Source organism: Poecile atricapillus, chromosome 4, assembly GCF_030490865.1.
Source record: "Poecile atricapillus isolate bPoeAtr1 chromosome 4, bPoeAtr1.hap1, whole genome shotgun sequence".
NCBI lineage: Eukaryota > Metazoa > Chordata > Aves > Passeriformes > Paridae > Poecile > Poecile atricapillus.
Genome location: NC_081252.1, coordinates 64,949,192 through 64,961,684, shown reverse-complemented (window position 1 = coordinate 64,961,684; position 12,493 = coordinate 64,949,192). Strand labels below are relative to the sequence as shown.

At 36.8% G+C, this 12,493-nt stretch overlaps 1 protein-coding gene across 4 annotated transcripts in view; it reads right to left on the bottom strand.

The window, feature by feature from the left end:
• The window catches only part of TBC1D14 (TBC1 domain family member 14), a 64,557-nt gene that overhangs the window by 19,143 nt on the left and 32,921 nt on the right, over positions 1-12,493 (bottom strand). For all 4 annotated transcript variants that reach the window (XM_058838214.1, XM_058838215.1, XM_058838216.1 and 1 more), the window contains 6 exons: positions 9,499-9,617; positions 6,848-6,930; positions 4,735-4,852; positions 3,089-3,195; positions 2,165-2,245; positions 697-791 (listed from right to left, as the gene is read on the bottom strand). In XM_058838214.1, the coding sequence (XP_058694197.1) occupies positions 697-791; positions 2,165-2,245; positions 3,089-3,195; positions 4,735-4,852; positions 6,848-6,930; positions 9,499-9,617 (603 nt within the window). The remainder of the gene's footprint in view (positions 1-696; positions 792-2,164; positions 2,246-3,088; positions 3,196-4,734; positions 4,853-6,847; positions 6,931-9,498; positions 9,618-12,493) is intronic.

Genomic DNA, 12,493 nt, shown 5'->3' with positions numbered 1-12,493 from the left:
AACCACATAATTGTCTCTGAGACAGGAGGCAAAAGTCAACCATAGAGGAAAGAGTCAAAACAACAATATGCCATAACACAGAAAGAGCATATTGCAAAGGACATGTACAGCTAAAAAGAATTTCATATTGCTAACTATTAACAGCTGCCATATCTTGCACTGAGTACTGTAATTCTTTGACTGAGAATTTCCAAAGGGAAAAGTTTTTTTCCTCAAAAACGTTGATTTATCACAATCTAAACTTTTTACAGGGCTGCTGAAATCTATGCATAGGACAAAATCTGATTAAACTGAGTCACTAAAACACAACAAAACCATACAAGTTAAATAAGTTTTGCAGAAAACCAAAAAAGGCCAACCAGTCCCCTTTGAGATGTTCCCTCTCATGGTGTATTTATAACCAGCAGTGTTGATTTACTGACTTTGGAACACTCACCTGCATCACTCCATCAGACAGAAACCAGCATGAACTAGGTTAGATAAATCACAATGATTACCAAACAGTTTGGGATTTTGCATGTATCTTGATGTTACTCTCCTCTAGATTATTTCTAGTTTTCCAAAATCTCTAGGAACTTTCTCCTCTCAAGAAGTGTGCTCCTTCAGAACTCAACAGCCTGTTCCAACCAAAGGACAGGCCAGATTATGTAAACTTAATTTCCGCAAGATGTCAAGACAAAAGTTAACATTGCTTACTTGTTGGAATATACAGAGACTAGGAAACGTTCTTGAGATATCCAGTTTTATTAACTCCAAGCTTGCTTCTCTATCAGCTGCAGAAAACCCAGCGTCTGCAAAAGCCAAAGTTACTAGATTTATTACAAAGGTCAGCATACACTTGCTCTTGTTTTTATTTTCCAGTAAGGTTTACCTTTTGCACAGTTCATTTATTTTGATGTGAATGCTAGGGAATAAGGCTACAGACAGAATAATTCCTCAAATTCAGCAGACAGGCTAAGCAGAAAGTAAGTCCTGACCTAGAACAACCCTACAGTGCCCAGTGACCCTCAATATGTTTTGAAGCAAAGTGACACTTTTGCTATATCTGCTGACAAATCATTAGACAGATACAAGCCTATTAACTTGTGACCCCCTCACCTCCAACAGGCTTCCCAGTGGATCCTGAAGTAGCTGTCTCTGTGGAAAAGCTGTGATGGAAGAGGGAAGTCCTAAAGGGGCAGGCTGTGATGGATGCCACCTATCTCAACTACTGTGAAAGCTCTCCTTTAAGATTCATGTTTATTTAGTCTTTGTAGATCTTGTTACTGACACTATTCATAACTGAACAGATCTCATACCGAGTATATTCCTATAGCATTAGTCTTCTTTCTGATATCAAGATGTCTTACTGGTATTCTGTCCTGGATAGATGGGAATTTCCTACAGCTGTTTACTAAGCAAGCTGTCACTAGACAATGCTTGTATCAATCACATGAGCATCTACAGTCCAGAAAATAAAGTGCAAGAGGAAGCTGGAAACATACTAGATGTTATCTTATTTAAGATATAAACAATCTTAAGGGAACAAAGTGGGAATTTCCAAACAAAATATTTCTGCTTATAAATGCCAGTATGTATGTTCTCCTTTTTAACTCTGCTCAGCATAATTACTTACTGAAGGCAATTTCAATCATTTGCATGCATTTCAAAATCTCTCAAAAACAATCAACTCTTCCAATTAATTAGAAAATCTCAAACCACGTTGTCTGCAAAAAAAACCCCAAAATACTGCCCTCTGAAACACACCAATGACTTGAGCTCAAAGCTGAAAAAAGGGACTAAAATGCAATTTTCTACTCTAACCTGAGCTGCAGTCCCAAAACTATAGATGCAGAAAAGTATTTTAGTGTTGCAATTCAAATTATAATCCCCAAACTACTATTTGTAGTTTTCCTACAAATTTGCATCATAATAAGAACTGTACCCAGAGATTGTTTATAAAAAAAACCTGAACAAGTGAGTTTTGTACAACACCAGAATTTCTTTGAGAAAAATACAGTTATTCCTTTCTTTCTCCAAAAGACATTTTCTTTTTACCATTTTTACCATTCTTTATAGCCGATTTTTTTTGTTGTTGTTTAAAATATGTGATTTCATTTTAAGGAACTACTTTACAAAATGTCTTATTCTGTAACACAGCATAAATCATTTACAAAAAGCATACCTTCACATTCTACTTCAGCCCCTCCTGTACTAAGTGATCGCCACTTCTCTTTGGCACGAGCCAGGCAAATATCATACAGTTCTGGAAAAAGAAAAGCACAAAACCAAGTCCACTATTTGTGCATGTTCATGTCCACTAACCACCCACCACATGAGCAATGCTGCCCCAGGCATTAACAGTAGTAGAACTTCTAACAGGTTTACAGTTTGGAAAGACATGTTCCACTCACTAGTAACTTCATATTAAGTGAAAAGGAAATGAAATCAATCCAAGTTGCATTTTATGTTCAAATATTTGCTTTCTTTTGCAGAGCACTGATGTTCAAAATTACAGTCCAAATGGATAATTACAAAAGTCTAGCAAATTACATGTAAGAACTACACCCAAGGTAACTGAACAATGCACAGAAAAGCAGCACAATACAGCAGGAGCACAGGCAGTCATTTCCACGTTTGAATTAATTACGTATGTTAGTCTTGCGGAGCTGAATTTTTCTGTATGCAGAAGTAATGGATTATTTTTATTTTCACAAATTGAAGTACAAATCTTGACAATCTCTTGTGATCACTTTTTAATCTCTGTTGTCTTCAAATCAAAGGAAATACACTAAACACATACTCACAGGCATTTCAAAATTAACAACAATTTTATGTTTAAAAAAAAACCAATGGTCATTAATTCTGACCATCTCTATCCAACATCAAAGTAAGACACTGTGACACAAATACCTAGAAACAATTCACAACAGCAGTCCTAAAACAGCTACACCATTAAAAGATGCTGTATTTTTGAACAAAACACATCAAAGCAGCATATAAAAAGCATAAGTAGATAACATTTCCTCACACCCACACTACAACAGATATGAGAACATCCCCTTGCTATTTCACTTTGTAAAAATTGTCGACTAAACAGCAGCCTCACCATGGGTGATGTTTAACTCGTTTCCAATTGCCAAGCTCCAGACTTTGCCTCTCACACTCGGTGGAATGCCCTGCCACCACAGTTCTCGAACTTTACGGGAACAACACCTGTTTAAAGTAAAACAGATTATTCCAAGAAATATTTTGTTGCCAGCTGAACTGCAACTATGTCCTCCTACCACTGCTGATGGGATTCAAACCAAAAAGAACATCAATGGCCCAAGAAGTCAAATACAATTTGCAAATACAGACTCTTTAGTACTATTTTGCTTTGAACTGCAAACAAAATCTTTCCTCCTTCCAATGTAATGGCTTTATATTGACAGAAGCACGGCAGTACAATAAACATAATCTGCAGCCACACTTGATTAGCAAAAATCATAGGGAAAAAGAAAACAAATGGAAAGGAAGTCCACACCTGTGCCACTGCCTGTGCTAAAGACTGGACAGTTCCATACGAGACTAAGTACAGAAACAAGTTATGGAGGTCTACCCTCTGCCCTGTCATCACCCTGCTGTCCAAACAGACATGCAGCTTCCCACCTATCTTTGCAGTTCTGTGCCTCTGAAAAAATGCATGAAGATGTGACAAGGACTAACTTTAAGGTGAAAGCTTGAAAGACATTTTAACAGAAAACAGGCTTTGAAATGGATGCAGCTGATGTTCAGCAACCTGAGAGCCCAGAAGGAGGAACAAAATAGCACCTAAGCACCAATGAAAAGTGGTAAAACCACAACAAATTAATTTATCTTTCAGCAGATTCTGAAAACTAAAATGTAAAACAGTGAAAACATTTGGGAACTTCTGAATTTATAAACCAATAAAGGAAAAAGTGACCTAATCTTTACAGCTACCATAACAGATTCATCATCAAATACTAACAACAAACATGTAAATCTACAATTTGTTTAGACTTAGTTTACTATACTTCAGTTCTCCAGAAACATATTTTCCAACAAATTCTGTCCGTGTATTTAATACATATTCTCAGAATAGCTGAATTCCATTGTTAAGCAAATTGCAAATCTGAGTGCTGTTAGTTTATAGTTTATGTTGTTGTGGTGGTTATATTTGAAGCACTGGGGCCTGGGTTTTTTTTAAGATGACTAGGAAAGATCACCAAGGTACTTTACCAACTGCCTGTGCCATGTCTTTGGAGGAAATCTTCTAGCACTTAATATAAGTAATTGTTTCCCTATTTTGCTTTTCTATCATTTGATTATCCCAGCATGTATACCATTCTGGAATAAAAGAGGCTTCATAAACCACCCACATACTTCAATCTACATTGATATTACATTAACGGCTCAAACAGTCAAGGAAAGCTCATTTCTGATAAATGAATGATGTTCAAGTACTATGCCTTATGCTTTTACATTCTCTACCACAGATGACTCCTCAGTGCTTCACAGTTTCTGAGTATCTTGAGCCTTCATTAAAGACTAGTAATAAGACTTAGCACTGCATCACTTCCAATGACCTTGTAGAAATAAAGATGTTGCTTATTTCTTTTGTAGCTGTCCAAGACTGATTTTCTAACAAAAGCTTCCAAGAGCATTTAAAAATTATGCTTCCCAACTTGCACCTTCTCTTCAGGATATAGACTGCAATTTTTAATTAAAGCTCAATATAACATACTGTCTTACATAGTTTCCCAGTTGGGTAAGATTTCATTGTTCCAAGTTAAAACAGCATTGCCAATGCTGTCTTCCAGTTTACAGCGCTCTTCCAGTTGTTTCTTTCTCTTCTGGGCTTCTTTAAGCTCTGCAAAAAAGGAATTTACTTTTTAAGTTACTAAAACCAGGAACTAAATATTCAGTTAGTCATGACCATGCAATCACGTAAAGCACACCATGTTCACCCTAAAGTACAGCGGACTGTTCAAATTCTGAAAATTTCCCAAGCACACAGCAAGCTGAGCAGTGGTTGCAAATGTGAATAAAGAATAAACTAGAACTATTTCATTTTCAACAGATGGAAAAATGGAATTAGATAATGAATGATTTCTTTGATTCTTCAAATCTAACCACACTATTAACTTTGAATGAGCACCTCAGACAGCCTCACCCAGTAGAACAGGTCAGAGTATTTCCTAATAAAAGCCCCACCCCTTTTATGGCAGACTCAGGACTACAGGCCAAATAAACACAAATTTTCATTTTGTTTTCATTCTTTTATTGCAATTTAAGTACACTGTCAAGAAATCACAAAAGCCACATTTTTAATGCTACTTTGCCTATGAATAATCTAAATGTTATACATCACAAATGGTAACCTTCAGTTCATTAACAAGAAAACATATTTCATGTCTAGTTTAGATGTATTTTGTGGTTCTGAATTATCACTCAGTATTTCTTTGTGCATTATCAGCTACTGGTTTTTCCACTGGCAAGTCTGTTAGACAAACACAGGCAGTCTCTAGAGCAGGACATGAGTGTGCATTCACATGCTGTCTACAGTATGAGGAGGTGCTCACCTGGGAAGCACAACTCACTGAACAACAGCAGCACCATGAACAAGGTCTTTGGAATGGACACGTTCTACCTGATGGGTCCACTTTAAAGCCCCACAGAAGCTAAGCCTGAGCAGAACCATAGCAACTGCCTCAATTTTTCAGGTTTGATACAAGCACTTTGCAAGCCTGCTGAAATGCAGGCTTTCCATTTTTCTCTTACCAACAAGAGGGTCTTTACAGTCTTTGATATCCTGACCTCTAGATAATGCATTGCTCTACAAAGTTGTTCATCTGGAGTGGCTTTAGGGAAAATGGGTTTGTGATAGTATTTATCTGGACAGAATGACATACTCCAGTTCAATGAAGACAGCACAAGGACCTGGTCCATCGCTTAACAATCATCCCATTTTCCCCAACCCACCCGCTCTACATGCAAAGAAAGAACAAGGAAACTCCTTTTGACTACACATACAGTAGTAGATATATTGAACAAGAATCACATGAAGTTAGAACTTCACTGGTAGTGATGTCCAAAATCACAAGAGGACACTCCTATTAGTGTGTCAACTGCAGAATGCAAATAAGTCCTGTGTTCATATACCCTTTTCACTGTTTCATACAGTTCAAGGGTTTGGCCAGCTGGAAAAAAGTATTTCCAGTAGCCCCCAGTGGATGTAAAACCCGAGTCTGAATCTCCTATTATTGCAATGCTTGTTTGTAATTAGAAAACCCAGATGGTCAACAATATCAGGCAAAAGAAACCATTACCATCACCTCTACCTCATGTTCATGGTACAGTGTTACTAAGATGCTTCTGTGGAAACTATCAACCAAGAAATTAGGAGCAAATCCTTGAGAAAGCTGTAAATTTTAAGCGAGGGATTATCAAATTAACATAACTGCATATATTTTCCTATGTGGAAAATTATGTGTTTATGTACTGCAGCCTCAACAGGTTGCTTCCAGCATGAAATTGACAAATATCCTGCAGTTTTAAGTCCAGTCTTCACTAATTTGACCAACAATCTACTTCAATATTTTTTAAACCTACAAATAGATGCCACTCATTTAAGAGTTATGGATTAAAAAAGTATTTCCTGCTGGATTCTAGGACCATTTTCTTTTCAGTCTGAGGCTGGGGCTTTTCAAGAAAACTACCTTTGCTCCTTTCTCTTGGGAATGATCTTTCTTTGAGGAGGTGGCAGAGATGCCTCAGATTACAGAGCAACAGACTGATAAAAGTGCATTGCAGGTTTAGAAATACCCCTATACTTTTCTCTTTTGAAGACAAGAAATTCCGTCACCTCTTTTTTTTGCTTGAACCACCATTTCTTCGTACTGTTGCCTGTGTTTCTGAGCTTCTTCTGCTGGTTTTGCAGGAAGGTTCCTAAAAAAAAATTATTTACAGTTGGCATGACTGTATAAATAAAATTCTAGACACTTCTAAATGAAAAGCACACTCTGCTTCCTGTCAAAATTTCCAGTCAAAGAGCAGAACAACAGATCCTTGGAAAGAATCTTTTTTTTGCCAGAGTCAGCAGAAGGGAAGAACACTGACCAGCTATGACTACGTTTATACACAAAATACGCTGAGCAATTTCCTTATGTTTGGTAATTTCAGCATTTTTATTATTAAACTGAACCCACAGGCTGATCTTCCTAAAGAGAATTTACTGGTATATACAAAGCTGGCTGGTTTTGAATCGAACTAGTAGGATATAAGACTGTACTCTTTCTTACTGCTCACCTTGTCTCAGAGTTACATCTGCAACTTTCTTTACCCACACACAATGACTCCCTAACCCAGTCTTTTCCCCTCTGCTCTCTCAAACCCCATTTCTATTTTAAAGACTTAACGCCTTCCCCTATCTTCCCGAGCAACAAGTGGCATCCTCAATATTCTCCGCTTATTAACACTAACATAACGTTTTGATGTGTGGTTAAGGCTCTGCTACACAAAATGCATGTGTTCATATGTCAGAACACATGACCTTTCAGCTAATCATATTTGTAATTAACATGACCATACATATCTCTTACAACTACAGGATCAGCAAAACATTATAACAGGAAATGCCTATTTTGTTCTTCTCCATTGTAGAATACTGTATTTTATTCCTAAGACAGTTTATATCTCTGGTTAATAGAAAAGCTATGCAAAATTTCACTTTCATGTGCCTGTAAGGTGTCACACATCAGGCAGCTGACAGCTCCCAACACCATTAACAGTTAGCATTACTATTTATGTAATCACAGTGCCTGTAATGTACACATAACCATGTGATATTGGCCTATGAGTAGTTTTCCAAATCAAGATTGTTGCTAGAAAAACAAAGGTAAATTTTCACATTGGTGAAATGTTGGTTTGTTAAACAGACGCGTCTTTTTCCAGTTTCACTTTGGTAAATTGATCTGCATCTTTTTTTTTTTTTATCCAAGTCTTTAGAAATTATTTAAATTAGGGGAAGTTTGGAAAGGAAAACCAGATGAAATAAATCAAGTTTTGCTAACTTAAATTCTACCAGTCAAATTATTTGCCCTATGTCTTAACATCACCAAATACATGTGAGATGATGTTAAGTATCTATTAAAATTCAACTAATACTTTTTCCAGTTGAAGCTAGAGGCACTATAGAATATTTATTCATTTTTTACTATGAAGTTTTACCTAAGCCCTACAAATGAGCATGAAATCAAAAGCAGGTATTTTGGAAAAAAAAATCATCTCACTCCACTTTTCTGTCTGAAGTCTTAAAAAATAAACTACTCAAAGCCTAATAGGTAAACATAAAAAAATAGTACGCAAACTGTAGGTAAACAATTAAAAAAAGATTCCTTAGTGAGAGTCAGAGGACAGCACTGTCCAGAGCAGTTTTCCCATTAGATGAAAAAAATGATGCGTCAATTGTCTTCAATTTTAAAAATACCTTTTTGCTAGAAGTTCCTCTCACTCTATCAACAGTAGGAAAGAAAGCAAAATCTGAACATCCTGTAATGTAACACTAATTCCACCTGTCTAAGCACTCAGATTATATCATAAAAAAGAGATTTTTAACAGACAGGTTTTAAATACAACAGATAAGCTAGTATGTTTTGTTTCCAGTTGTGCATAATAAAGCCTGCTATAACAATCACATTTTTCTACATCTCCCAATGTCTTGCCACATAGTCCCATCAGCCAAACCAGTAAGTTACTTAAGCAACCCTACAATTAGACTACTTTGATATGAGCATTTTTCATACAGGTTTGTTGATGAAAACACAGATTTATGTTATGCCAGTTCTTCACACCAATGCACAGATGTACTAATAATGCAGACGTCATGTCCATAAAGCCAGATCACATCCATAATCATAAATTGACTAAGCATGGCTGAATTTGTGTAATTCAGGAGAAAAACATGGTAAAGCAGCTGCCGGTAAATCGCTTCGGAGTCAGTCTGCATATGCAAAAATCTTGCAATAAAAGGTATGAAACAACTCATCAAGTGCTTGACAGTGCTCAAAATGTGATGCTGAACTCACTGCAGAGCAATCACTATACTGTTTCATTATTTATGGTGGTGTGGTCTTTCTCTGTGTAAACAGGACACTGTATTCTTGCTTCTCAATTTCTTTAGCATATACCACCTTTGTTTTTATGCTCAGGTTCTCTCATGGAAAATAAAAATCCCTTAATCATGTTTAGGAGATAGACTTACTCAAAACTAAAGCTCTGCTACCCTAATTAACTCCCTTCACAAAAAGCCATTGCTTTTACTGTAAAATAAAGTTCCCTCTGTTTGAGTAATTTTTCTCATAATCAACACAATTTCATATTTCCTAGTCTGAAAAGAAAATCTACTTTAGATTTTAAATAATCTATTGAAGTTAGAGTAAGCAAATACACTGAGTAAGAAAATCTTTGCTAGGTTAATTTTAAAAAGACCCTCATTGTGGCTCTTCCAAAACTTACGCTGGTCGGTCCTCTAAAATAAGTGCTGTAGTAGAGAGTGGTTCAAAATCAAGATTCTTCCTCACATTCTGTTTAGGAGAGAGTGGTCTCTGAGCTCGTCCAGTTTTTTCTTCATATTCCTAGAGAAGAAAAGGACAGGGAAACTTAAAAAAGTGGAGAGCACCACATGATGCACTCGAGAATCTTAAAAGGGATCTACAAAAGTCTGCAAGATAATGCTTTCACGTCTCAGCCCTACTGCAGTCCCTTTGAAGCTTTTCAACTACAGCAATCTCAACACTGAAAACAGTGATAAAATTTATGTTCAGGAGTGAGTCCTGATGGCTTTTTCCATTCTTTCTATTTGTAAAAACATCTTAAGTTCCTCTGGCTGACAGCCTGCTTTTACAAAGTATTACTAAGAAAGGGTTTACAAACAGCAGATACTGAGGTACAAAAATAGGACCTATTTAAAATATTTTTTTTTCTATTTAAACAGTTTTGAAATAAAAGTAAAGAATTACCATAAGTTCCATGTCTTAAAATCTCCTCTTAAGATTTCTCCTATGCAAGCTGTTTTCATATGCAACAGCTCAACAACAAGGAGAGAAAAAAAGGTTAAAATCAGTGTTAAGACAAAGTCCACACTCAATACAACGCCTTGCACAATCCTAAATCACAGCAGAGCAGAACATGCTAACCTGTGCCTGTAATAAGACACTGGCACACTGGAGCAAGACTAGGAAACAGGCATTGGGAGTCAAGGTGTGGAGCTAGTGCCATATGAAGAGAGGCCAAGAGAACCAGGCTTGCTCAGCCTCCAGAGGAAAAGGCTTTGTAGGGAGGGAAGGCAAGCACTGGGACAAGTTGCCTGAGATGTGACAGAACTCCTGACCTTGAACACATTCAAAGCTCAGGTGGGTGAGTCCTGAGAACCTGGTTTAAATAGACTGTCCTGAGAGGAGAGTTCCTTCCACCCTTAATTACTGCATCACCCTCATCTATAGGAGAGGACTTGGTATTCAGGTACCATTTTATTTTTACTTTTCCTACAAACACGGGTTTAAAAAAACTATACTAAAACTGTGACCTAATGGGATAAAATAACCTTTACACAACTTCCATGTACTTCAGTGCTTGAAGTATTACAGCAAGCATTAAGCATGCAAAGTATCAGTGATATACAAACAACAAACATGGTCAAACAAACCTATGGAAAAATCATGTCCACATTATAGTTACTTCTGCATTCAACTTTATAATGATTCTTGCCACTTCCAAAATGCAAAGGCTTGCATGCACTGCTTTTTAATACAATTTCTATTAAAAAAATTAGAAAAGCACAAATGTACATTATCAATGAGCACTATGAAGAGTGTTCCAGTCATGGACCTTTTCCTGATAGCACAAAGAGTACCTCAAATGGTACTGCTTTCTTTCTCTCAACCTAACCTCTCCATTTCATCAGAACTTCCTTGGGCAATGCATAGGACATTTCCAACACAATAAGGTTGATTCAGCAACTAAAACAAGATCCACTCCTCCCAAAAAGGCTATCTCAAATCACCTTCATAAAGGGGATAGATGAAAACAAGACATGATGTCTTGAATGTGGACCAACACAGCCTTGGTCCTCCACTCTGTGTTGTACAGCTCAATCCTAGCTCAAACAACTTCCGTGGACTCATGGGTACAGGTCTGTGCAGCCCTCAGGACGCAGAAAATCCCTATTTTTCCTTGTCTATTAACTGGGCACTGCTTCAACAATCAATCCTATGATGACTACATTGCTGTAATGGGAAACATGGTCACGAATTTGGAATGTCTGGCTCATTAATACCAGCTAATACTGCTATGCATGACATCAGTTTGAAAACAAGGAAAAGAACCAAGGAAAATGCATTTAAACTATGGACTAGTACTCAGCTTTGTCAAGTGAAGGGACAGTGCTCATGCTGACAAAGCCATTCACCAAAAAAATCTCAAGAAATTAAGCAAAAAAAATACTTAATTAAGTAAAAAATTAAGTAAAAAAGGTATTGATAGAGAGCATATTCAGAAAGCACAGGCAGTAGTCTTACACTGGTCACTTGCACCAGGACACAACTGCAAGTGACCAGTGTGTAAGTGCACCATCATAATGAGCTTCAGCTGCACCAGCTGCAGAGTAAATCCACTGATAGGAATGAAGCAAATAGCTTTTCTTTCTCCCAGTTTCTATTAGAAGACTGATTTTTAATGACTCCTTTTTCACAAATTAGCATAGTCAAACATTAACCTCTCTTACTCCCTAAAGCATCTCAGAATTCGACATTAAAACATATGCACCCAATGTTTATTATAGTAGGAGTTCCAGAAAAGCTGCTTAATTTTGACTTATAAAAATTATATTCAGGGTTTTCTTTCACTGAAAGCCAACTGGAGACAAAATTGCTTTTGGAAAGTGAGAACATAATGTCCACACTGGGCTACAATGGGAATTTTATTCTGTACACCCAAATTGATTTGGAAATCACTTTCCGCTAAGCACAAAGTTCTCCAGAACAGCACTACACATCTCCTTACAAGAATTTCTTGGTTAAGAAAATGTTTTATTTCTAAATATGGATGATTAGTTACAGTATCAGCACATCAATACAATTACACAAACCTCTCAAAAGAGCCAAAGCCCACCCTGAATTTCAGCAAGTATTTTCTGGTGTTCTACTCAGCACTACCCTACAGTAAAAAAGCCAGACCAGCACAAAAATGGGAGTGGCACATTTGATCAGATTACAAGTATGATTCCTTTGTAACAATTTCATCCTTTTCAGTGGTAGCCAAAAAAGAATTAAAATGTCCTCTGGTGATATTATCTACAAGAGCGGTTTTTAATTAGGGAAAATTTTAAAAACCCAAACAAACAAAACCTCCTACCCCAGTTCCCCCTGCAAAAAAATCCACAAAATCCAAACACCCCAAAATTCACAGAAAATGAAAGCTCATGAAAATTATCTTTCACTCCAGTGAGAAGAGA